Genomic DNA, 27838 nt, shown 5'->3' on the forward strand with positions numbered 1-27838 from the left:
CGAGCTGCTCGGAGACTGCTGGCACCCGGCAAGACAGGGAATACGAGAGAGGCCGGTGGGTAACTCATAAAGCCCTGCAAAGCCGGGCAAGCGCTGGCAGCGCGACTTTGCAAGATGCCCGAATGTTGAGCTGATTTCTGGCTTAGTGACAGCAGCATTATGTGGCTGGCCGGCGTTGGGGGAAGGGTAGGGGTGGGCGCGCAAGGGGGAGCCTGGGCCGCCGCTCTCGGCCACGGAGCCGCGGGGTCACTCTGCCTGTGACAAGCGGGCTAGTGACGCCCCAGTGGCCATCACCCTCGTGGCCTGAGCCGACCACCTCTTCCACCTCAACCACCGCACGCCCGGGTCTATTAGAGACCGACGGAAACTCCAGCAGCTGCCCCTTGTGGGACTGGAGCGCGCGGAGAGATGTGTGAGCAGCGGGGCTGAAGGCCCCCGCGACATCCCGAGCGGTCCCCCCGCCTCCGCTGCCCGGCTCACGAGACTGCCGCTCGGGCCCGGGACCCGGGAGGGGGCTGCGTGCCGGCTCCGGGCACCGAGATGCGGCAGAACATTGCGGTACGCGCCATCGCCGGCGACCCCTCCAGCCGCGTCGCTGCCGGCCCGAGGTAGCGCACAGGGGGCGGCGGGGACCGCGTCTCTCCGCGAAGCCCCCCACGCGCGCCCTAGGCGGGAGGGCGTAGGTTTCCCATGCCGGCTCCGGTGAAGCCACCTCGGCCCACCCTCCCCGGTCGTCGGCCCCTGCAGGCCGGGTCCCTCCGTGTGGAAGCGGAGCGCCAGGCGCGGCGCTCGGGTGGATGCCGGATTTGTGGTAAGGCCAGGTTTGTGCAGTCCTGGCCGGCCGTGGGAGCCGGGCGTCCTGCGCGGCACAGAGAGCGAGAGACCGAGAGGTGGATAGGGAGACGGGCCGCCCTGGTCACCCCGAGAGATGGCTTTTGGTACTCAACTCATACTTTGTGGGTTTGCTTTTTTTCTTTTTGCCTTCCCCCCTCTCCCGATTTTAAAATGTACATGTTTTAGTGGTACCATGTGAATATGAGGTTTCTTTCGCTTCATTCATTGCCCCTTTCCCTTTTGGGGGGCTCCCTTCTCCTTGCTCTTTTTCTTCCTCTCTCCACTTCTCCTTGGTCTCTTGTCCTTTCAGTCCCTCTTCCCCTCTCTCCTTGGCGGATCGACTCCCCCTCTCCCTTGCTTGATCCTCCAGCTGCCTGCGGCTTCTGTTTCATGCGAGCTGCATTTGGGAACTTCTAGCTCGTCCTTGCGCTTTTTTCCCCCCTTGCTACTTAAAGTAGAAATGACGAGGAGGAGGGCAGCTCCTTATGCAATTTCGGATCTGTTGATGCTCCTTGTTCTTGTGTTTTGTACTGAATTCAGGTATTCAGGTGTTTGGTTTGGTTTGGTTGCTTTTGAATTTCTTTGCGCGGGGAGGGAGGAGGGCGGGGGTAGTAACAAGAAAAGACTCTAATGAACCAGAGTAGCTGTTGAAAACCAGATCTGTAGGAAGGCCAAAGAGCATGTGAAATTTTGATTTTACAATGAAAGTTACTTTGGATGATGTCATACTTTAAAATTATGACTTCTTTCTGCACTGCCAATCAAGCTATCACTGTGAATTGGGGAAATGCACGTCTATATGACAGCCAAGGAGCATCTCGGCAGTGCCGGCTGTATTCCGAACCAAACTACTCAAAATGCAAATCTTCGTGGGTCGTGGCTAACGAATTGTCTACCTTGAGGCATGTTCGGTTTTACCACTAGCTGATTTCTCGTGGGCAAAATAAACAAAGGAGTTTCTGAGTGACACTTCTCTCCTTGTATCATTCCCTCATTGTGTGTTCCTGAGTGATTTATTTATTTAATTAATATTTGGTGGTAACCATATTGAAATTGCGGCCAGCTTCCCATTCCAGATGGAAAACACTCACACGGCTAAAACTGCATCAGTAAAACGCACAGTGCTTGCTGTTCCTTTTAATCTTTTCCATGAAGCATCGCATATATTTGTATATGCATGCAGTATGGAAGGAATTCGCAGCCACGGGTTAATTTGCTAAGCATGAAACTCCACTAAGTGATTCTTGATTTAGTTGTAGACAGGGACAGGGGGTGGTCATATTGGGAGAGGGGTGTTTGGGAACTGATGATTTTAGGGCAAACATTGGCTGTGCTAAATGTATCTGGCGCTGCAGATAAAGCCAGCCGGGGATTGTAGCGTGTGGACTCCTCTTCATCAGCAGTGGCGGTCTGTGGTCCAAGTGAAGGAGATCGGCATCTGAGCCAAGCTCAGTCGGACCTGGGTTCAAAATGGCACACAGAGGAATGGGAGAGGGCCAGGGAAGCAGGAGAGCCAGTTTTTGGGGGTGGGAAGGCTGTCTGGACATCAGCTAGGCAGTGCAGGGGCAAGCAGGTTTCTCTCCTGCTTTCGGGGACCCAAAGACAAAAGGCATTTTTGCCCCCTGCTTGGGAAATGACTGACAGGAAGCTAGATACCGTTTATTTACCTGAAACTCAAATTTGGCCGTCTTCTACTTGGTTATTTTTCTCGAACCTCGCAGGGTCATCTGTGTTTTTTTCTGTTTTTGTTTTTTTTTTTACAGTGTAGAGCAGTGTACAGGAGTGAACTGATTCATGGCAATGTGCTCACCTCTGGCTGAAGCTCAGACAAGTATCTTTCTAGGGTTTCTTCCATCTTGATCTTTTGACTGTCCCCTCTACAGCCACCCAGTCCTCCCATCACCATCCTTCATGGAACCCAGGGCCCTAATGTCTTCTCTGCCTGGCTTCTTACCAAGCTGAAGCCTAGAGAGTAGACATTTACAAATTGAAATTCCTTTGTGGTGCTATAGTTGATGTTCTGCGATCAGTCATTTGAGTCGCCAATAGGAAGCTTAAGGTCTGGATTCAAGGGTGAAATTTGGTGGTCCAAGTAAAAAAAAACTATTTTCAGATTGTTCGGGTTTAAGCATAATCGGCAACCTTTTTTTCCTGTTGTTTGTTGTGTGTTCTGCACATATAAGATTTGTATAAACTACAGGCACGGAAATAAAATGTATGGTATTTTTGGTAGTTCTTGTTTGACAGAGTGAGAATACTTGGAGTTTGGGGTGCCTTAAGAACACAAAGCTAATTATTATAGCCGTGTGTTCGCTATGGTATGATTTAAGCACAAATTCTTCTTCAAGTCATGATCATTGAAAAAAATGTTTTCTTTTTATTTTTTAGATTATTTCTCTTTATTCAGAAGCATAAAGTTGTTTGCTGATTGCAAGAAGATGTTTCTTTGGCTCTTTCTGATTTTGTCAGCCCTGATTTCTTCAACAAAGGCAGATTCTGACATATCGGTGGAAATTTGCAATGTGTGTTCCTGCGTGTCAGTTGAGAATGTGCTATATGTCAACTGTGAGAAGGTTTCAGTCTACAGGCCAAATCAGCTGAAACCCCCTTGGTCCAATTTTTATCACCTCAATTTCCAAAACAATTTTTTAAATATCCTCTACCCAAATACATTCTTGAATTTTTCACATGCAGTATCCCTGCAGCTGGGAAATAATAAACTGCAGAACATTGAGGGAGGAGCCTTCCTTGGGCTCAGTGCATTAAAGCAGTTGCACTTGAACAACAATGAATTAAAGATTCTCCGAGCTGACACTTTCCTTGGCATTGAGAACTTGGAGTATCTCCAGGCTGACTACAATTTAATCAAGTATATTGAACGCGGAGCTTTCAATAAGCTCCACAAACTGAAAGTTCTCATTCTTAATGACAATCTGATTTCCTTCCTTCCTGATAATATTTTCCGATTCGCATCTTTGACCCATCTGGATATACGAGGGAACAGAATCCAGAAGCTCCCCTATATCGGAGTTCTGGAACACATAGGCCGTGTGGTCGAATTGCAACTGGAAGATAACCCTTGGAACTGTAGCTGTGATCTGTTGCCTTTAAAAGCTTGGCTGGAGAATATGCCATATAACATTTACATAGGGGAAGCTATCTGCGAAACGCCCAGTGACTTATACGGAAGGCTTTTAAAAGAAACCAACAAACAAGAATTATGCCCCATGGGCACAGGCAGTGATTTTGACGTGCGAATCCTCCCTCCGTCTCAGCTGGAAAATGGCTACACCACTCCCAATGGTCACACCACCCAAACGTCCTTACACAGGTTGGTGACCAAACCACCGAAAACGACAAATCCGTCCAAGATCTCTGGAATCGTGGCAGGCAAAGCCCTCTCCAACCGCAATCTCAGCCAGATTGTCTCTTACCAAACCAGGGTGCCCCCTCTTACACCTTGCCCAGCACCTTGCTTCTGCAAAACCCATCCTTCAGATCTGGGACTGAGTGTCAACTGCCAAGAGAAAAACATCCAGTCCATGTCTGAACTGATACCAAAACCTTTAAATGCCAAGAAGTTGCACGTTAACGGCAACAGCATCAAAGATGTGGACGTCTCCGACTTCACCGAGTTTGAAGGACTCGATCTGCTTCATTTAGGCAGCAATCAGATTACCGTGATCAAGGGAGACATATTCCGCAATCTCACGAATTTACGCAGGCTGTATCTCAACGGCAATCAGATCGAAAGACTCTATCCCGAAATATTTTCAGGCCTTCATAACCTGCAGTATCTGTATTTGGAATACAACTTGATTAAGGAAATCTTAGCGGGCACCTTTGACTCGATGCCAAACTTGCAGCTCCTGTACTTAAATAATAATCTCTTAAAGAGCCTGCCCGTGTACATTTTCTCAGGAGCACCCCTTGCTAGACTGAACCTGAGGAACAACAAGTTCATGTACCTGCCTGTCAGCGGGGTCCTGGATCAGCTGCAGTCTCTCACGCAGATCGACTTGGAGGGCAACCCATGGGACTGCACTTGTGACTTGGTGGCATTAAAGCTGTGGCTGGAGAAGCTGAAAGACGGGATTGTCATGAAAGAACTGAAGTGTGAGACACCCGTGCAGTTTGCCAACATCGAACTGAAGTCCCTCAAAAATGAAATCTTATGTCCCAAGCTCTTAAACAAGCCATCGGCACCCTTCACAAGCCCTGCACCTGCTGTTACATTCACCACCCAGCTGGGGCCCATTCGCAGTCCTCCTGGGGGTCCAGTGCCTCTGTCAATTTTAATCCTCAGCATCTTAGTGGTCCTCATCTTAACTGTGTTTGTTGCTTTTTGCCTTCTTGTTTTCGTGCTGAGACGAAACAAGAAGCCCACGGTGAAGCACGAAGGCCTGGGGAACCCCGAGTGCGGCTCCATGCAGCTGCAGCTGAGAAAACACGACCACAAAACCAACAAAAAAGACGGACTGGTCACAGAAGCTTTCATTCCACAAACCATAGAGCAGATGAGCAAGAGCCACACCTGTGGCTTGAAAGAATCCGAAACCGGGTTTATGTTTTCTGATCCTCCAGGCCAGAAAGCCATGATGAGAAATGTCCCCGACAAGGAGAAAGATGTATTGCACGTGGATACCAGGAAGAGACTGAGCACCATCGATGAGCTGGACGAATTATTCCCGAGCAGGGATTCCAATGTGTTTATTCAGAATTTTCTCGAAAGCAAAAAGGAGTACAATAGCATAGGCGTCAGTGGTTTTGAGATCCGCTATCCTGAAAAACAACAAGACAAAAAAAACAAGAAGTCACTGATAGGCGGCAACCACAGTAAAATAGTTGTGGAGCAAAGGAAGAGCAGCGAGTATTTTGAACTGAAGGCAAAACTCCAGAGTTCCCCCGACTACCTACAGGTCCTTGAGGAGCAGACAGCTTTGAACAAGATCTAGGTCATGCAATCTTACTTCCTACAGAGGACATTTATTTAATGATGAAAGTGCCTTTTGTTGACTTCTAACTTCCAAATACTATATTATCAATAGGCATAGAGGCAGGTGTTTCCAAGGGTGTCTCATTAACTGTAGCTGCAAAGATGTGTCCCGTAGAAGAGAATTCCCTTAATAGATTTTACTACATAAAACCTATACTGTGGAGTCCTGTGGGGATACTGCAAACTCTATTGCCAAAGGGATGCTTTAGATACATAATTCACTGAATTTAACCTCAAGAGGCAAATCTGTTTTGTACCCCAATGCAAAACCTTCGTCTCTTTGTGCTCTGTAAAGCAAACTCAAGAAAACTGTACCAGTGTTTGTACCTCAGCTGGGTCCTTCATCTTGCACGTAGATTCAGTTGGTGGAACTGGAATATTCCTTTTGATTTGTGGCATTGTTACAACTCTGTGTAAAGATTCTCTGAAAAGTTAAAAAAAAAAAAAAAAAGCATGCCAAGAGAGAACATTCGATAGTATTTGTAAACCGGTAACCTTTATGGCCTGCATCTTGAAACTGCTGGATTTATAATGTTAAATTGTGCAAATATTTGTTTAAAATATACCATGCATTATATAACTATAAAATAAATTTGAACACTTTAAGCATTACCTGTCTAGACATAAAACCTAAAAGAGAAAAGAGAAATCAACGTGAGTTACCTAGCGTTTGCGGTGATCTGAAGAAATACGTGATGTTTATCAGAATTAAACATGGCTCAAATTCAACTAATATTAGAGTTTGTTCTCAGTTATGTGAAATACCCACAATCCTTAAAGGTTGTCCAAAATTAGCAAAGTGCTTACCGTGTGAGCGCACCCAAAGCTATTTTTGTAACATAATTCATATTTATGAAGTACTTTGTATACTAAATAGGAAAATATGTACTCCTTAATCTGTATTTAATATGCCTGACTTGTTTTCCTGATCACAGGGAATTTATCAATAAGTATACATTTAGACAGCAAAAATATACCAAACTGAAACTGAAGCTTATGTGTACAGAAATATTCTGGACATTGTGATCAGGTATCATTTAAAAACAAAACAAAACAAAAAAACACAAAAAACAAAAGTACAAAAAAATAGTTCTGTGCTATTCTTGAGAATTTAGCATATTATCTTCAGATTTGTTACCAACTGTGCATTTTAAAATAGGTTCCTTTGTTTTATGGACTGTGTGTGGGGCAGTTGTCATTTGCCATCACTTGTCTTGCTTTTCAGAATTCTATGAACTGAATTCAAATAGTTTTCACTACAAATATTTAAAAAATTAATGAGTAAGGTTAATAGTTATATCTTGTATGCATCAGTATCCTGTTCTTTCATCATTCTGACTACTATCAGATAATCAAGTAGAACAGTAAACATCATGGTGATTGTGGCTATCAAAGCCACACTGTAAAATGCTTTCATTGGTCTCAGATTCGTTCACAGTCTGCAAGTACAAATGATATGCCACTGTGTTTGCTTGTGCTGTTAACTTCTAAGTCAAAATTGGTCAAAGGAGGGAAGCACTTGATCATGGGAGATATTTTAATATTTTTAGGTTCTCCTGATTAGCAAAGGAACATCCTGAAACACACTGCCTTCTTGGCCTGCCTGCATATGTATATTTTTCCTGCTCCATGTCTTTATAGTTACTGTATTGATCAGTAAGGTGACCAAGAAGGTAAATGTAGGCATTCTTCATGAATTTCAAGTGGCACGTGTTTTGGTGCAGCTTCTAAAATGATATTATGGTTAACGTCGTAACAGCAGTCCCTTTATTAATGACTAATTCCAGGGCTTTATGTGTTTGTTGCAAGATAACAAACAAACAACTTGGCATTCTTGGAGGTGTGTGTGTGTGTGTGTGTTTGGGTGTACATGCATACATATAGATAATTTGGAGATTTTTGTTAAATAGCAAAATAAATTGTCTCCATATGTATGTGCTGGTGCTCTTAAAACTTTAATGTGTAATTTTAATTTTCATGACAATGTGAAAACTTTATATGAATATTAAAAATAAATAAATACTTGCTTTCTGATCTTGAAAGAAAAGACATGAGGATGTGTGCCCAACAGCCTATTTGCATCTACAATTTCATAAGAACTTTTAATATGCCATTACCATGCTTGCACGCATCCATGGACTAAAGGGCTCCTAATGCATACTGACAGGATAAAGATGGGAAAGCTGAAAAGAAAGTTCTAGTTTATTCTGTCAATAAAGTATGGATTGAGGAATCTTAAGTAGGTGCTTATGGGAGGAACCGGAAAGCTCTATCCATGATCTGGGGATGATAGGTCATTGGGATGATGACTTTTATTCAGTGTGGTGATGCTTTGAAGAGGTTTCAATGGCAAGAGTACCCGCCTCAATCCCAAAGCTTGCTGTAGCGTATTGGCTATCTCATACTCTTCTTCTGAAAGGTATAAATGTTCATCTTTTCCAGAAAAAAAAAAGAAAGAAAGAAAAAGTAATTTAAATGTATGTGGTTCTTTGGAGGTTCTAATTGTAAGTGAATGACAGTAACACATCCTTGGTTAAGGCTGATCTATTTTCCTTAACTGAAGTCATTGTGCCTACCTTATACAATATATATGAATTTACATCTGTCTCTCATTAGTTCTACTTGTACATTTTATGATAATGTAGTTAGGCATAAGTTTTGAGTTGAGTACAAGAGCAGTTAAAATACTGTTATCTACCTTGTGTTGGTTTCAACCATAACCTTGATAGTTAGTTTAACCCCTGAGGAATGATCTATATGTCGATACAGCATTTTTAGTGGAATTTGATTTAAATCTAGAAAATCCAAGAAGAGCTCATTTCTAATGTGGTCTGACACATCATGGGCTTCTTGGCATTGTATCATGTGTTTGGACTCTGTTAGAATGGTGGCAAGGGCAATTAGATCCTTTGAAATCAGTGAAGAGGTGGAGATAATATGTCCGTGGAATATAAATCAAGTTTTAAATTATTTTTTTATGAAATCAATAAAGATTCCATTCTTTAAAAGGAAATCTTTGTGTAATTTTATGAGAAAGCAGCTATTAAAATATGGTGATTCAAGTCTATAAGTCAATTTATATTCTATATTTAGTTTTCCATTCTGAATGATAAAGTGAATAAATATATTAATAAGAAAATCATTTCAAGACCAGCTTTCTTTCGTTGATTTTAAAAAACAATTTCTTTAAGCCATAAGGATGCATACATTATACAGGGCATGGCCTCATGAGTAACGTCAACAGGTATTGCAGAAATAACAACACGTCTGGAAATGTATGGCAGTAATATTAATCTATGATATCTTTTGCATGATTTGTACATTGACATTGTTTGAAATGAGCACAGTGAGTTTTTTTTGTTGTTGTTGTTATTGTCGCATCCAAAGAGCTGGGGAGAAAATATATTAAGAATGTATTTATAATCACTATTTTGAAATAAAGTAAAGAAAACACATTGTATTGTTTTTACCCTGATTTGATTATTAGTATTTAGGTTAGTTTATAAGACAAAAAATCAAGTAATGCTATAAAAGCTAATGTAAATCACAGAAAGGAACTGTTTTAATGACTTTTGTTTGCTTTTAATAACATCAAGGTATTAGAGAGACTTTATTAAATGCCATTTTTATGAACGTATTAATAAAATTGTTTGCTACAATGGTATTTCTGAAGCAACACTTTGTTAAATATATTTATCTTTCCACTATTTTTCAGAAGAAATAAAGCAGTACCCAAATTGATCTTTACACCCAGATTTGAGGGTAAGACACAGAGCTTTAGAATACTGTTTGTGTTAAACTTAATTGCTAAATCTATGTTAAGAGATGTTTTCCTTTCGAACATCTTTGCAATTTGTATTCCTTTCCACTGGCAGCCTCTTTGGAGAAGAGCCAGACAGTGCCAAGATCAACATGTTTTGATTCTTCCCCATTCCCATGAATCAGTTGGAATCTGATATAACTGCAGATAAGCAAATATTACTATTCAATCTTAACTATTTGAATACTTTTAGAAAACTTCAGGTCCTCTATAATCCACGGCCAGCTTGATTGGTTGCAGTTAATTATCCATTTCTGGGGTTGACTGATTTTTATTTGGTTCTTTCAAAGATGACCAAAATCATCAATCCATCATTTGGTTGAGAAAAATGAACCAATTGCATTATGGTTAATTTGAAGGCAGGAAAAATTATAAACAGGCCAATAAAGTGGACTTAAGGCATGTTTTCTTATGGGAAGAGATGGAAAGACAGAGGGAAACAGAGAGAGAACATAAATTAACATTGCTGTGGTCTAGCTCTATAGCCAGCTATGCTGAAGACCTGAATGGTATAGATAGCACGTATGAGTACTTCTGGCCTAAATGTTTTATATATCACAGGAAATACGTCACGTGATGGTGTGACATTTTAGTTCTTTTTGAGTACTGAGCACAGGGCTTTGGGTCCCAGCCAGTCAGTTATATAGACAAGGAGCATCAAATAAAGGTTTGGCTTCATTTCTAGTGCTCGGTCAATTAGTCCCTATGGTCAGATGGGCTGAGCTAAAATATCCTGCTTGTGGCTTCATTTACCGGGAATCACTGGCAACAAATCTCAAGTTCAGTTGTTAACCTTCAATCTCAGATTTGCTGGGGAATCTGTCCTTTGTTAAATTAAAAGCAAATGGGAGGCTAAATGAATTTTAATAATTTATTTTGTACAAAACTGCCCTCAGTCTAATTTTGAATTTCATTCGTTTCAGTTTCCACTGGTTGATAAGATTGCATTTTAGAAAGGTTACTCAAGGAAGGAAAACTGCGTTGTCTATCTCGTATGAAACTCTATGACTTTTTAATTCTTTAAAGATTACTTTTAGCCTGTTGTTCCTATGTCTACAGAGGAAAAATGAACGAGGGCTCTGAGACAACTACTTGAATACTTTGAGCCCAATAACTGCTACTGAGAATAAAAAGATTCAAATGTTTCATTAAATCATAATTAGTAGATCCGCTGACTATAGAACCCGGAACCAGGAAAGAATTACTCAGCCCTCCACCTTCGTTTGTTTTTGTATACGCTGGCTAAATAGAAATTCTGCAGATTCAATAATACAACAAAAATGAGAAATTACTTGTTTATCTTAAAAAGCTCGTGAAGAAGGCCTTCAGAGGGATGATCTGAATAGGTAATGAAAAATATCACTCTCAAATTAGCTATAGGAAGCAAATAGTCATCTAAAGTTCCTAAACAATCTAATTCTCTGAGTTGGCACCTCACAAATACTAGCTCGTGTCATACACTGCTGGTTACCAGCCTGAGGAAGCCATGTTGGGCTCTGTTCTCCCTACTAAGACTTGCAATGTATATTTCCATCATTGTTCCATGTAAACTGAACCATTGTGGTAAAATTCTGGAGTTGATACTCAGTAATTTTAATGCTGTTTTCACTAATAAAAGTCTTTCCTTATAGGTCATATTTGTAGCCATTCAGTGTGTTTATTAGTGTGACATTAGTAAAGCTCAACATCAAAAAGAAATGCAAATAATCTGGTTTTTAGATGATGTGTTGTTCCATTAGTTTATACAGCAGGCCAGGTCTACCCACCTACACACACACACACACACACACACACACACACACACACACAGAGGAATACACACAAAGAGTGAATTATGCACAAAGGAAATTATTTAGTTGATGTAAACAAATAAAATGTTTCTGCCCTGACTATGTAGATTTTTCAAATCAAAGTAGGTATTAGGGCCCAAATGATAATTCGCCTTCTTTTGGCTTCACTTTAAATTGCAGCCTGACCACTGTGGCATAGATAGTAGAAATTAGGCCCTGTTTATCTCCCTGGACTTCCTCGGATTTCAGTAATGTCTACTGTCTTGAGATTTGCTTTTGATTTTCCTTATTTGTTAACTTTATCATAATTATCATCCTCAGTCTCTAAGCTTCCTTGTTGTATAGTGCAGTATGGAATTGCCAGGTAACCATCCATGGTGCAAATCAGTGTGGCTACTACCTTTCACAAATATTATCCAGAGAACCAGGTAGGGACATCTAGATCCAAAATGAAGAACCCCAGGGTGAGGGTTTGATTTGAAATTATCAGAACATGGAGGTTAAAAACAGAAGAAAAAGCAGGTCGAAAATGACTGACTAAAGAGCTCCGGCAAATGAGTATTACGAGAACAAGAATCATGGTAAAATATGTCAAATCTTAGCCTCCTTTCTCCCTACTCTCTCTCTCTGCTTCATTTCTTTTAGATATATAGGAAATCCAGGCTGTATCAACACAACACTAGTAATTCAGGTTTTTAAAGAATTCCCTGGTCAATGAAAACAACTTAGTTACCTTTTCAGCCTCCATAGAATTTTTTCCTGAGATGACTGTCGTCACGGGCTGACTTATTGTCAGGGCCTCCTGGTGCAGCTCTAGCTGTAAAAAAACCCAATAAATAGCAAATGTGTTTAATGAGAATAGGAGGTGAAACATGCATATTACATATAATGACTTTTGATAGGAAGCAAAATAAATCGATACAAATATTTGGGTTCCTAATCTTGTGGTAAAAAGCTACTAGGTCTTTTGGTTTGTTTTCGGAAATTTTATTTCAATACAAATTACCAAGTGCATATTTCAGAAGCCATTTCCTGCTAGAACCCCCAGGAAGCCATGTCTCTGCCATGGGTCCCCTTGCTCCATAGCGGGATGTGTCACATTTGCCAAGTCCTCCCTGCTGGAAATTCTTCTCTTCTGCTGTTGTAAACAGCCAGCATCATCTATGGCATGGGCTAGTTTAGGGAGATTTTTTTTCACTGTTGTTTGATTGTTAGTGGCAGTACACACAAAAAATCTAGGATTCTATGTCCAAGCATCTATTTGCCTTTGTAATATCACAACTAGAGATCATTCCGTTGTATGTATTTCCCACATTGCTATATTTGTTTTTATTTACCAGTTATCTTCCAGCCCACAGCAGCTACTCGTTGTTTTATTCATAGCTCTGTCAAAGCGGAGGGTAATCTCCACCCTGGAAACTCACAGTTATTTATAGAAAGAATCATCACACTTCTATCTGCTCATTTCCTTCTATAACTTCTAGAAATATAGAAAATGTAGTACACTAAGTGATTGATTTAAAAGGAAGTCTTGCTGACACAAAAATAATTATAAGAAGAGAGAGTGAGTTATCAGGAAACAAGTCAACGTTAGGATTTCTTGCATTTTAGATTTCCTTGCATTGGAATTGGAGTGCAATGCTTTCTCTCCTGAGCTGGATTCAAAGAAATCAGGTTGCACTCTGGAGTCCCTGCAGTAACTCAAGTAGTATATTATTGCTGATATGTGGGCAGGCTTGCCATGTGTTGCTTATAAACATGGCTGTTACTTTCTCCTTGCACCCTCTATTTCAGGAAATATTCCTTTGCTCAGATTTGGCACCATGAAAATTCACAAAGCATTTTTTTTTCTAGATGTAACTAAGCACTTCCACAGAAATATGTATTGTAAACTGGATAAAACCATCGGGATTAAGAAGAGAACTAGTGTGTCCTTAGGAAAAGAGGGATTTTAAGAGAACCCCAATACAGGCGTTTTATTAAAATTCCAGTGAGATCACCTTCCTTGGAACTTGTTGACTTTTTGTAGGCTTCAATGTGTGCATCGTGAGAGAAGTAGGACTCTGTACGGACTCTGCACAATCCTCTTGGTTGCCTAGACTGTGCCGCAGTGTAGGATGTGTGAGCAGTAACTTGGTTATTTAATCCCAAATGCATATCTGATCTCAGCTGCTCATTTGAATGTAAACACATTGGAGAACGACAGTTTCTAAATAGTGCTCTTACTATAACCAAGTGAGACTGTTCTAAACAGTCTTTATTCCATCTGAAATGTCATCAGAGTGGGCTTAAACCAAGAGCCTGTTGGTGAGTAGTTGTCTTCAATGTTTAAGAACCATCATAAGAAGATGGGAGCATACATACCTGTTGAATTTCCAAATCAGATCGTTTCGTTCCAATTCCTTTCCTTTTGGAAGAGCAACTAGGGCTAGAGCAGGAAGGTGACTTGCCCAATGTCAAACAACACATGAAGGCCAATCTGGTCTACATCCTGATTCTCCTGACTCACAGGATAATGTTATTTCCATTACACTGTTCTATTTGGAAGTTCCAGAGGGGAGAGTGAGGATCTGTGGGTGACGCTTCAGGGAAACATTCCAATGTGGCAGAAGGACATTTTCCATAAAGTTTTATGGCAGCCTGTAACTGGAATGAGCTAGATTCCCAAATACAGAATTCTTTGCCCACGGAGGTGTCCAAAGTTCGAATGGTTCTGACAAGGAGGACGAATGTCATTCAGAAAAATTTATTTGAATGCAAATTTAGACCAGATGATCTTGGAGAACACTCTTAACTCTAAGATCCAAGGGTTCTCTGATTTATACCCTGAAGTCATTTATCCAGCAAGTTAAATATGTATTTGCTCCCAAACATTCAAATACCAGATCTATAGTAGTTTAATTGCTATTACATGTTATCTGCTAGACAGTAGAATAACAAATACATAACCCAAAATGCCAGTTAGATATTAAACATCATTTTAAAAGGGACATAAATTTCACTCTCATTTTTAGCATTTTCATGTTGTGAGCATTCCAAAAAGAATACTCTCTGATGTTTAATTTTTTTTTTATAAAGGAAAAAAACAACCTCCTTTGTACATTGCACTGAAGATGGCACTATAGTAACAACCTCACACAAGAAATGGTAAGACGTGCTTCTGTTTATTATCTCAATCCTAGGTTTCAATTTTGAGGTTATTTCCTGAGCTTGGTAAATGGAACACAAAGGTTAGTTTATTGTAATATCATCTTCTCTAATTGGAGTTGGGTCTATTTTTTTAATTACTTACCCTCAATTAGATAGAATTGAAAAGTATTCCAAAGAATTTAAATTCAGGTTATAGCTCAACAGACTATATTCAGAATAGCAACTATAAATGATCTGAACTATAAAAAATACTCTCAGAACTTCTTCTTTGCATTTCATTCTAGAGAGAGAGAAAGTTTTCTTAAAAAAAAAAAAATGAAAAGAAAGGGGAAAAAAAACCCTTCAGACCTCAAGGGTTTCCGGTTGTTTATTCTGGCTGCAGTTAGTTTTTAAAGATTCTGAGTACATCCAAGATCACTCAGCAATTGTGACTTTGTCTTCATTAAGCCACGTTAAAAGTGCCCCCCTTAAAACTGACTACTTGGGACTTTCCTGGCGGTCCAGTGGTTACGACTCCGTGCTCCCAATGCACGGGGCGCAGGTTTGATCCTTGGTCAGGGAAGATCCCGCATGCCGCTCTGCATGGCCAAAAAAAGAAAAAAAAAAGTGAGAAAAAAAAAATGACTACTGGGCCTTCACTGACACCTTTAATTACAAAAAGTATTCCTTCAGGTACGAGTTAGTAACTCATTCAAAATGAGCAGTTTCACACTTGGGAATTGTACTTTACTTCTGAAATAGTCACAGTGTTAAATGTATAAATAACCTCTGCCTAATTATTCTTTGTGTGTAAGTAGAGAAGAATAGAAGGGAATAAACATATTTAGTTTGATTTGTTGCTGACACGCGAAGATGTTTATTAGAGGGAGGCGTACTGACTGACCTCCCCTCTCTCTTGTCTGCATGCCCACAGATGCCTCCACGTCACCCTGCCCGCCCCGCTGCCCCTCACTCAGCCTCTTCTGCAACACGGGCCACAAGCTCTAAGAGTAACCTCTCTACCCCCAGTAAAACTCTGATTCTGCTTAAGGTTATTCTTTCTACCTGATTCACATTCAGATAGCAAATTCACATTGCAGCTGATTCACATGCACATGAGTACATCAGTATTCTCAGAGGTTCTTGCATTTTTAAGAGACAAGATTGAAGGGTAGAGGAGGAGACTCCTTTAGGCCACAGGGTAGCATGTCAGGCCTGTGACAAGCAGTGGACTAGGGGGCCTCCCTCGCTTTCCTTCAGTCACAGCGCTTGTAAAGCTGGTGGAACTCACATCCATTTGAACTGGGAGACTGACTTAAACCCACTCCCCTAGAGATCCACGTGAGGTCCCCTCAGTGGCTTTCATTCAGTCAACCTTCTTCATATTGGCCTGAGGAGAAGGGGGCATCAGTTAGCTACGGCTCTCCTGTGGAAATGACATTTAAATTCTTGAAGGGTGATGTTAAATGAGTTTTTGAAGTGCAGGGTTGAGAGAAGGTCTTTGAGGCTGAGGGCACAACATGGGCTAAACCCCCGATGTGGGAAAGAGCTCATTCTATGGTGCTGGTGATGCAGGCAGGGGCCAGACCAGGGGCTGGCAGACTTGTTCTGCACAGCGCCAGACAGCAAATACTTGAGGCTTGTGAGCCATAGGGTCTTTGTGACAAGTAGTCAACTCTGCCATTGTAGCATGAAAGTACCCATAGGCAGTAAGTAGACAAATGCGTGTGGCTAGGTTCCAATCAAACTTTATTAACAAAACAGGTGGTGGGATGGATTTGTCCCATAGGCCATACTTGCTGGTGGTGAAGGACCTGGTAGGCTTCTGACTTCCAGGTGCTTTGGGAAGTAGATGAAGGTTTGAAAAAGCATTGAGGTGACATGACTAGGTTGTTTTAGGACAGACCTACTGACTGTTTTATTGAGGCTGAACTAGAGGGAGTGAGGAACAGAGTGTAAGGGAGGAAACAAGCAAGATGAAGGAGATCTAAGCTGTTCAAGATGAAGAAAGTAGACGGCTGTGATCGATGTTTTCAATGTAGACTCTGCAGGCCTTGCTGATAGATATGAAAGTCAGAGTGACAAGGGAGTCAAGGAGGCTTCTCGGGGTTCTCTGCCATGAATGACTGGGCTGATGAAGATGCCATTCACTGAGCTGAGGAACTCTAGGGAGGGGGGCTGTGGAGAGGAGATGTCAAGAGAGTAAGAGCGGGCTTCCCTGGTGGCACAGTGGTTGAGAGTCCGCCTGCCGATGCAGGGGACACGGGTTCGTGCCCCGGTCCGGGAAGATCGCACATGCCGCGGAGCGGCTGGGCCCGTGAGCCATGGCCGCTGAGCCTGCGCGTCCGGAGCCTGTGCTCCGCAACGGGAGAGGCCACAACAGTGAGAGGTCCGCGTACCGCTTAAAAAAAAAAAAAAAAAAAAAAAAAGAGTAAGAGCTCCATGTTGAATGTGTTAAATTTGAAATGGGCTCGAAGTCTTCAAGTTGGCAGGTAGGTGGCTGCCTTGGTCCAGCAGGAGCTCCGAGGAGAACGTTAGGCCAGGGACAGAATTGAGAATCGCCATCACTGACATGGAAGGTCACAGAAGGAGGTCACAGAATGAGAAGCCAACGCCCAGCAAGGAGTGCAGGCGCTTTAAGCACCATCTGTATCAGAATCACCTGAGGTATGTGTTAAACTCCAGACTCTCGGACTTCTTCTGAATCTGAGTATCTGTGGGCAGAGCCCGAGAATGTGCATTTTAATGCTTTCCAGGTTATTCTTATCTACATGAAATTGTAAAAATCTCTACTGTTACGATAACTTGGAAGAGAAAGCACCTGCAAAAAAGAGAAATCAGAAGCAGACAGCTAGAGGGAAAGCCAGGAGGCTGTGGGGTCCTGGGAACAGAAAGAAGAGTGTCTACAAGAGGGATGGAGCGGCTGACCATGCCCAAGGCTGCTGAGAGACATCAGTGTGATCTCACCAGGCTTTTCTGGTACCAGTCCCACTTGAATTGCAGCCAAGCCGAATGTCAGAACAGCTGTGGGACTCCATGCCCTGACAGCAGACAGAATCGCAGACAAATACACCACAGATGGAGATGGTCTGAGAAATGAGACAAGAATCAGGACCGGAATACGGGGCAAAGTGGAAGCAAAAGATGAATGCAAGGAAGGACTTCCCTGGCAGTCCAGTGGTTAAGACACTGTGCTTCCAATGCAGGGGGTGCAGGTTCCATCCCTGTTCGGGGAACAGGGATCCCGCATGCCATGCAGCACAGCCAAAAAAGAAAAGATGAGTGCAAGAAAACTTGGTATTCCAGAGCAAAGGGGCTTGGAAACATCAAAGCCAGTGGCAGAGTCGTATCCAGGGCAGGAGGTCAAAGTGAGCGCCTGGAGTCAGCACCAGAGGGCATCAAGGTAGGATGTGACAGAAGGTCACCAAACTCCAGCACTTTTTGAAAGACCTCATGCCCAGTGGTTCTGGCCCTGCCAGGGATGAGGAACCAATAGGGGAATCTCGGAGCTTCAGTTGTTGGCTGTGGGCTTTGAATTGGAGCAAATTCTGCCAGGATAACACTACTCACACCCCTGCCCACTACAGCCACATTTCCTTCATAAAGTGTGTTCTTTAAATTGAAGGTAATACACATTCACTGAGTGTCTACTCTGGGTCTTCTCTGGGTTGAGGGCTGGAGGATGCAGAAGAGTTGGCCATGGAGATCACAACCTATTAGAGGAGGCAGGTGTGAAAGTGACCAAATGAGTAGACTATCACATCTTCAATGCTCTGATATAAAGACAATGTGCCCCCTCTGATATAAAGACGATGTTCATGTTGACCTTACCTTTGAAGGCTGGGTTGGAATTTTTTTAATTTTTATTTTATATTGGAGTTTAGTTGATTAACAATGATGTGTTTGTTACAGGTGTACAGCAAAGTGATTCTGTTATACCCATACAAGTATCCATTCTTTTTCCCATTTAGGTTATTACAGAATATTGAGCCAAGTTCCCTGTGCTACACAGTAGGTCCTTGTTGGTTATCTATTTGATAGGTGGAGAGGTAAGTTTTGGCTGAGAGAACAGTTTGTGTAAAGGCAGAGAGGGTTGGGAGAGCCTGCTGTTCTCAAGATACTGGGTGGTTCAGTGTGGCTAGAGCACGTGCCTCCTGAGGGATCTCTCTCCCTGCTTACCCGCCCTCTCCAACTAGAAGAATCACAGCTCCCTCAGGCTCCATATGTGTCAGACTGATCTCCTCATCCTCCCTGCACAGAATGTTCTTCCAGTCTTTGCCATCCTGATGGCCAGTCTTTCAGCTACCTGGTCACTACAAACAGAAATGCAGGTGTCATCCTGAGTCCAACCTGTCCTTCACTCCACATCAGCAAAGTCTGGAGCTTCTCCCCAAGTTCTGTCCTTTATACCTCATTGCTGCCATATTGGTCCAGGCCGCCAGCCATTACTGCTTTCCTGGATCTCTGCCGAAGCCTCCTTGCTGCTCTCCCACCCCCAGCTGCCTCACATCCATTTTCCACACAAGATAGGCCACAGTCATCTTAATCTTTCAGTCACATACAAATCCCTTCAATGACTTCCCATTGCCTTTAGGATACGATAAAAATAGCTAAAAATCGTACTCATGTATTGAATGCTTATTACATGCCAGTCACTGTGCTAAGCATTGAGCATGTGCCATCTAAATTAATTCTTATAACAACTTTATGTTGTAGGCACTACTATTGTCCCCAGTTCACAGATGAAGAAATGGAGGCAAAGGGAGATTTTAAAAACTTGCCTAAGGTTACACACAAGTAAGTACCAGAGCTGGAAAACAGACGCAGGCATCTGGGCTATAGACCCCAGACTTTTGTGTACTCTGCTACCTGGCTCCTACAAAATGTAAACTCTTTACTGTGCATGGTCTACATAATCAGCATGGTTGGGCCTCTGCTTGTCTTCTCTAACCTCCTGCTTTTGTTACCCTCTCTCCCTTGATATTCCATGTGGCACACTGAACAAAATGTCTGCAATTATGTGAACGTGCTATGCTCTCTTATCCTCAGGCCTTTGAACATGCAGCTGCATCTCTCTGCCTAAACCTCCCTTTGTCTCCTCTCTTTGCTGGGTTGATTTCTATTCTCATCTTAGATCTCAGCTTACTCACCACCTCCCTCAGGAAGCCTCTCCTAGACATCCCCATAGTACCCTGTGCTGACTCCTGTATCAACACTTGTACCTTGTATTAAAATTGCAGGTTTTCTGATCTGTCTCTCCAATTAAAATCCATATTCTGTTCATCTTATATCACCAGTGCTGAGCATAGTACCTGGTACGTAGTAGGTGGTGAACAGATATTTACTGAGTCAGTAAATTTAGTCACGGGTATGACAGCAGATGAAGTCTGAAAGAGAGAGTTTGGCATCAAATTATGAAGGGCTTTGGATTCCATGCTAAGATATTTGTATTTTATTCTGCAGGCAATGGGGAGCCATTGATGATTTTTGAGAAGGGAGTGACATAATCTGAACTTTTTATTTTAGGAAGTTTTGTCTGATACTCTGGGTATTGGAGAGAGAATTTTGAAGGAAAGAAGATGATTAGGATGTCATTAAGATAATTAGAAAATGAGGATATTGGTCAGTTTCTGCTGCATGAAAGAATTATCTGGATACTCGGCAGCATACATCACAGGTTGGCTGGGGTGGCTTTGCTTCAGGCTATGGGTCTGTGGGTCAGCTATGAAGGCTCGTCTATAGACTGCAGGTGTGCGGGTTGGCTAATCTAGGCTGGCTTGGTTCCAGTCTGTGGTTTCAGTTCTGTCTTTTTCATGTGTCTCTCATTCTTCTGAGACTAGCTGGTCATCCAGAGGAAACTCTTCTCAAAGCAATTTCAGAAGCGCAAGAGGACAAGCCCAACCATGCAAGTACATATCAAACCCCTACTTGTACAATGTCATTGACCAAAGCAATTACACAGGCAAGTCCAACATCAAAAGGGCAGGGAAAAAATACTCCTCCCATGGAGGTTAAAGGGGAGAGAGTGAGTATTTGCTAAACGATAATCTAATCTACCGTGGATGCAGTTGCTGCAGTCTAGATCCATGAGGAGTAAGGAGGCATGCCCTGCCTTGAAATCTGGAACAAAATTTTAGGGGCATATTTACAGCAACATGGATGGACCTAGAGATTGTCATATTGAGTGAAGTAAGTCAGGCAGAGAAAGACAAATATCATATGATATTGCTTATATGTGGAATCCAAAAAAAAGGTACGAAAGAACTTATTTACAAAACAGAAATAGAGTCACAGGTGTAAAAAGCAAACAAACTTATGGTTACCATGGGGAAAGGGGGGAGGGATAAATTGGGAGATTGGGATTGACATATACACACTACTATATATAAAATAGGTAACTAATAAGGAACTACAAGCACAGAGAACTCGACTCAATACTCTGTAGTGACCTATATGGTAAAAGAATCTAAAAAAGAGTGGATATATGTATATGTATAACTGATTCACTTTGCTGTACCCCTGAAACTAACACAACATTGTAAATCAACTATACTCCAATAAAAAATATATATATATAAATTTAAAAAATTTTAACGGCAGGGTAATCACATATATATTTTTTTAAATCTTGTCTCTACCCCCACATTTCAGAATTGTTACTGATAGGATCTATTGTTCCTAATAGAAGTATCATATCCCTGAGTTCCAGTGGGTTGGAATAAAAGCTTGGGAAACACTGCTATAGATGATACATGATATGGGCTTAGAGGATGAGATGTGAAACACACAAAAGACAAATAGTTACATGCAGAGTAGGAAGAAAGAAGAGTCAGTGATGACCCAAGGTATTAGAGACCAAATGATCAATAACATTTAAGTGACGGCTTAAATGAAGGTAGTGTTGGGAGGAAGGAAATCATTTATTCAAGATATACTCAGGATGCATCTATTATGTACAAGGCCCTTATTCAAAGGTATGAATAAAATGTGGCTCCTGTCCACACAGATCTTATAGTACAGTGAACACAAGACTTGTACACATAAGACATACATCCAAATAAATATTTAGAAAGATGTAAATGACATCAGGAGAAGAAGAAATTGTGAGAACTTAATTCCGCCCGTAGAGATCAATAATGGAGGAGGTGATGATAGATCTGAACCCTAAAGAATAGGTGGGCTTTGGATAGGTGGTAGAGAGGGCAAAGCTTAAGCCAAGGTGTGCAGCTAGAAGTGTATGGTATACATGAAAGGTTAGTGGGAAATGGGGTTGGGCATGTAGGTATTCTTCAGGCCTCTTTTGATAGCAAAAGACAAAAAAAAAGCCTAAATTAGCTTAGACAAAAAGGAAATTTCTAGAAAGGATTCTAAGTTATCTTGGAAAACTATGAGAAGGGCCGGGAGAAAGTACAGCTGCCCATGAGATAACTATTGATAACTACAGGATGCTACCAGGTACCTCTCTGCAACTCATATCTCTACTTGCCTCTATGTTCTTCCTCTGCTGCTACTCTTCTCTCTCAAACCAATCTATCCACAAATTTTGTTGATTTTACGTTCAACATATATCCAAAACCTTCCCACTTCCCACCATTCCACAGCCATCAACTAGGTCATCGTTATTTCTTGCCTCGATACTACAATAGCCTTCTAACTGGTCACCCTGCTTCTACCCCTGCACCCCTTCAGTATGTTCTCACAGTGGTAGGCGACGAGAGCCTTCAAAACAATGTGAGCCAGATGATGTCACTCCTATTTTCAAAACCCTTCATGGTTCCCCATTTCTCTCAGAATAAAAAAACACACAAAAAAATAACAAACAAAACAAAAACAAAACTAAAGTTCTTATAATGGGCTCTAAAGTCCTACACAATCTAACTTCTCTTCTTTCCCCACAACCCTGAAATTTGGCCTACCCTGAGCCAGACTACAAACCCTCTTTAAAGCCTCCTCTTGAGGATAAAACGTTCTCTGACCTTCCATCCCACCTGGCCACCCTTGCCCATCCATCCCGCTTCCCCACACCCAGTTCTTTCTACCCTTGTTTATTCACTCCTGACCATCAAGGCACTTGCAGACCTCATGATCAAAGCTTTCTCTCTGTTGCAGTAGCCCTCCTCTCTTTATTGAAGTTATCCCTTTCCCCCTACAAGCAATCCTTATTTCCAATAAATTCTCTCCTGACTGATGTTCTTTTTTTTTTTTTAATTTGACATGCTCCACTAGATTTCGCTTTTCTTAAGGATAGGACCATGTATGACTCAGCTCTCTGCCCCCAGACCTAGCACCAGGCTCACCAGTGTAGGCATTGTTAGATATTAGCTGAATGAACACAAGAATGAATAAATACTACAGGCTAGGCGCTGAGGTATATGTTTAGAAAGACAAAGGAGAACAAGACCCACTCCTTCTTTCAAAGACCCTGCAGCTCACATAGTTCATTCCACCAACATTTCTCTTAACACAGAAGTTTGGCATTGTTTATGCAAAAATCTTACTTTGTAGTTAAATCACAGAATTAGACTAAATCATGCATAGGTCTTTATTTCTGGCTATTTATCTCCAATCTGAATTAGAAAGGACTAAAGGCAAGGTGTTTTCTCAATCAAGTGCAAGAGTTTGTATTTCCTTCTAGCTCAGCAAAGCCCTTGAGGGAGTTTGGGGTTACTGTTTTTTAAACCTTGAAAGCTGGGCACACGTTGCATACTGCTCCTTCTCTTGGTGGGTGTACTCTGCTAAGCTCAGATGAAGCTTTTGTTGCCAGGATTTGTGTTCTAATTCTTTTCAGGCATCTCAGGGATGAAAGAATTGAGTATTGCAGATTTTAAAAAAAATAGCTCTCAACTATTCCATTCAAGGCACTCTGTACCCACCTAGCAATTTCTACATGGTGTCTTTATGTTTTCCAGTTCACCCTAGCCCATGGTTTCAGGTGATAGGGAGGGTGTCGTTTCATTTCTTTCTTTGCCTCCCTTTCCTGTTTTTCCTCTTTCTCTGTAAGAGAGAGTCAGTTTTCATTTTCTTTTTTGTGCGAGTGTGCTTGGCTGTTTGAGGAAGGAGGGTCTTGGTGAGCTGTCACCTTTCTGTGAACAGAGCTCACGCTTGGAGTGCAGCTCTGTGGATCTTGTAAATAAAGCAGCAGACTGGGTGGTCTACTCAGTTGCACGTGGCTCTCAATAACTAGAATACCATGGATCAAATATCAACACAGTGAAGAGAAGACGCATCCTTTTTCTAACTTGGAGCTGAATTTCCATTTCAGCCTCCACTTGTACCAAAATAAAACTGGCAAAAAAGCCACTCATATTAAGGAAGACTCACCAGGTACCCCATCCTTCTTCCCATGGTGCTTCTATTCATAGAGGTGAAGTTGATCATGTCTCCTCCCCTTTTTGGGGAGGCGGGGAATCTATCCTTGATTCCCTACTCCACGAGGAGTATGCAGCAGAGAAAGGCAGACATCCCAGTCTTGAAAGCAAAGTGGTTAAGGAGGCAGCCTGCTTTAGGATCTCAGACTGTAATGACAAGCAAGGGGAGGGCTCTTGATACATTTGTTGAAGCACCACGTTGTCACTCCTTTGAAGTCCTATATTTACTTTCTTTCTTTTTCCTTTTTTTGAATGGAGGGAGGAGAAATAATTGTTATGCCCTTTGTCAAGAGAATTAAAAAAGATTGCTAATTTTGATTACTGTAGCTTTGTAGTATATTCTGAAGTCTAGGGGCATGATACCTCTGGCTCTGTTCTTTTTTCTCAAGATTACTTTGACAATCTGGGGTCTTTTGTGGTTCCATATGAATTTTAGGACTTTTTGTTCTAGTTCTGTGAAAAGTGTCATGGGTATTTTGATACGGATTGCATTACATCTGTAGATTGCTTTGGGTAGTATGGCCATTTTAATAATGTTGATTCTCCCAATCCAAGAGCATAGGATATCTTTCCACTTCTTTGTATCATCTTCAATTTCCCTCTTCAGTGTTTTATACTTTTCAGAGTATAGGTCTTTCACCTCCTTGGTTAAGTTTATTCCTAGGTATTTTATTCTTTTTGATGTGACTTTAAACAGGTTTTCTTTTTTAACTTCTCTTTCTGATACTTCATTGTTAGTATATATTAACATAGCAGATTTCTGTATACTAATCTTGTATCCTGCAACTTTGCTGAATTCATTTATTCAAAAAAATTTTCAGTGGAGACTAGGGATTTTTTATATAAAATATCATGTCATCTGCAAATAGTGACAGTTTTACTTCTTTCCTTCCAATTTGGATGCCTTTTATTACTTTTTCTTGTTGGATTGCTGTGGCTGGGACTTCCAATCCTATGTTAAATAGAAGTGGCAAGAATGGGCATCTTTCTCTTGTTCCTGATTTTAGAGGGAGGGCTTTCAGCTTTTCATTGTTGAGTATTATATTGGTTGTGGGTTTATCATAAATGGCCTTTATTATGTTGAGGTATGCTCCCTCTATACCCACTTTGGTGAGAGTTTTTATCAAGAATGGATATTGAATTTTGTCAAATGCTTTTCCTGTGTCTATTGAGATGATCGAGTGATTTTTTATACTTTCTTTTGTTAATGTAGTGTATATCATTGATTGATTTGTGAATGTTGAACTATCCTTGTGTCCCTGGAATAAATCCAACTTGATCATGGTGTATGATCCTTTTTATATGTTATTGGATTCAGCTTGCTAATAATTTGTTGAGGATTTTTGCATCTGTATTCATCAAAGATATTGGCCTGTAATTTTCATTTTTGGTAGTGTCTTTGTCTAGTTTTGGTATCAGGGTAATAATGGACTCTTAGAATGAGTTTGGGAGTGTTCCATTCTCTTAATTTTTTTGGAATATTTTGAGAAGAATAGGAATTAGTTCTTCTTTATATGTTTGGTAGAATTACCCTGTGAAGTCATCAGGTCCTGGACTTTTGTTTGCTGGAAGTTGCTTTTTTTTTTATTACAAATTCAATTTCAGTACTAGTGGTTGGTCTGTTCAAATTGTCTGTTTCTTCTTGATTCAGTCTTGGCAGGTTGTATGTTTCTACAAATTTGTCCATTTCTTCTAGGTTGTCCAATTTATTGGCATATAACAGTTCATAGTATTCTCTGTAGTATCTCTGTAGTATCAGTTGTTATTGCTCCTTTTCCGTTTCTTATTCTGTTTATTTGGGTCCTCTCTCTTTTCTTCTTGTTGAGCCTGGCTAAAACAGACACATAGACCAGTGGAACAGAATAGAGAGCCCAGAGGTAAAACCACACACCTGTGGTCAATTAATCTACAACAAAGGAGGCAAGACTATACAGTGGAGAAAAGACAATCTTTTAAATAAATTGTGCTGGGAAAACTGGACAGCTACAGAACATAGACAGAACACTCTTTGACATAAATTGTAGCAATATTTTCCTGAATGTATCTCCTAAAGCAAAATAAATAAAATTAAAAAATAAACAAATGAGACCTAATGAAACTTAAAAGCTTTTGCACACAAAAGGAAACCATCTACAAAATGAAAATACAATCTATGAAATGGGAGAAAATATTTGCAAGTGATATGACAGATAAAAGGTTAATGTCGAAAATTTGTCAGCAGCTCACACAACTCAATATAAAAACAAAACAAACAATCCAATCAAAAATGGGCAGAAGACATGAATGGATATTTTCTCGAAGAAGATGTAAAGATGGCTGACAAGCACATGAAAAGATGCTCAACATTGCTAATTATCAGAGAAGTGCAAATCAAAACAACATTGAGATATCACCTCATACCTGTCAGAATGGCTGTCATCAAAAAGTTTACAAATAACAAATGTTGGAGAGGATGTGGAGAAAAGGGAACCTCTGTACACTGTTGGTGGGAATGTAAATTGGTGGAGCCACCAAGGAAAACAGTATGGAGTTTCCTCAAAAAAACTAAAAATAGAACTACCATATGATCCAGCAATTCCACTCTTGGGTATGTATCCAAAACAAAAACAAAAACACTCATTTGAAAAGATACACATACCCCAATGTTCATAGCAGCCCAATTTACAATAGCCAAGATATTGAAGCAATCTAAGTGTCCATCAAGAGACAAATGGATAAAGAAGGTACGGTTGGGACTTCCCTGGTGGCGCAGCGGTTGAGAGTCCGCCTACTGATGCAGGGGACAGGGGTTCGTGCCCCAGTCTGGGAAGATCCCACATGCCGCAGAGCAGCTAGGCCCGTAAGCCATGGCCACTGAGTCTGCGCGTCTGGAGCCTGTGCTCCACAATGGGAGAGGCCACAACAGTGAGAGGCCCATGTATCACAAAAAAAAAAAAAAGAAGAAGAAGGTGTGGTATATATGGACAATGGCATATTACTCAGTCATAAAAAAGAATGAAATTATGCCATTTGCAGTATCATGGATTGACCTAGGGAATATTATACTTAGTGAAATAAGTCAGATAGAGAAAGAAAAACACTATATGATATCAGTTATATGGGGAATCTAAAAAAAAATACAAATGAACATGTATAGAAAACAGAAACAGACACACAGGTATAAAACTGTGAGTTTCGGGCTTTTCTGGTGGTGCAGTGGTTGAGAGTCAGCCTGCCAATGTAGGGGACAAGGGTTCATGCCCCGGTCAGGGAAGATCCCACATGCCGCAGCGCGGCTGGGCCCGTGAGCCATGGCCGCTGAGCCTACGCGTCCGGAGCCTGTGCTCCGCAATGGGAGAGGCCGCAACAATGAGAGGCCCGTGTACCACAGAAAAACAAAAACAAAACTGTGAGTTTCACATTTTTTTCTATGTTTTCACAGATGGAAAACAAACTAGTGGTTACCAAACGGAAGAAGGAAGAGGGGAGGGGCAAATTGGGGGTAGGGAATTAAGAGACACAAACTATTATGTATAAAATAGATACGCAACAAGGATATATTGTGTAGCACAAGGAATTATAGCCATTATCACATAATAATTTTTTTTACATCTTTATTGGAGTATAACTCTTTACAATGGTGTGTTAGTTTCTGCTTTATAACAAAGTGAATCAGTTATACATATACATATATCCCCATATCTCTTCCCTCTTGTGCCTCCCTCCCTCCCACCGTCCCAATCCCACTGCTCTAGGTGGTCACAAAACACAGAGCTGATCTCCCAGTGCTATATGGCTGCTTCCCCCTAGCTATCAGTTTTACATTTGGTAGTGTATATATGTCCATGCCACTCTCTCATTTTGTCCCAGCTTACCCTTCTGCCTGCACACTTACTCAAGTCCGTTGTCTACTAGGTCTGTG

At 41.3% G+C, this 27838-nt stretch overlaps 1 protein-coding gene across 1 annotated transcript; it reads left to right on the forward strand.

The window, feature by feature from the left end:
• Positions 1 to 3257: 3257 nt before the first annotated feature.
• On the forward strand, positions 3258 to 6426 carry SLITRK4 (SLIT and NTRK like family member 4). The gene has a single exon (XM_060138453.1). The coding sequence runs from the start codon at positions 3273 to 3275 to the stop codon at positions 5787 to 5789; it is 2517 nt and encodes an 838-aa protein (XP_059994436.1). The 5' UTR covers positions 3258 to 3272; the 3' UTR covers positions 5790 to 6426.
• Positions 6427 to 27838: the final 21412 nt, after the last annotated feature.

This window comes from Lagenorhynchus albirostris, chromosome X (genome assembly GCF_949774975.1).
Source record: "Lagenorhynchus albirostris chromosome X, mLagAlb1.1, whole genome shotgun sequence".
Taxonomy (NCBI): domain Eukaryota; kingdom Metazoa; phylum Chordata; class Mammalia; order Artiodactyla; family Delphinidae; genus Lagenorhynchus; species Lagenorhynchus albirostris.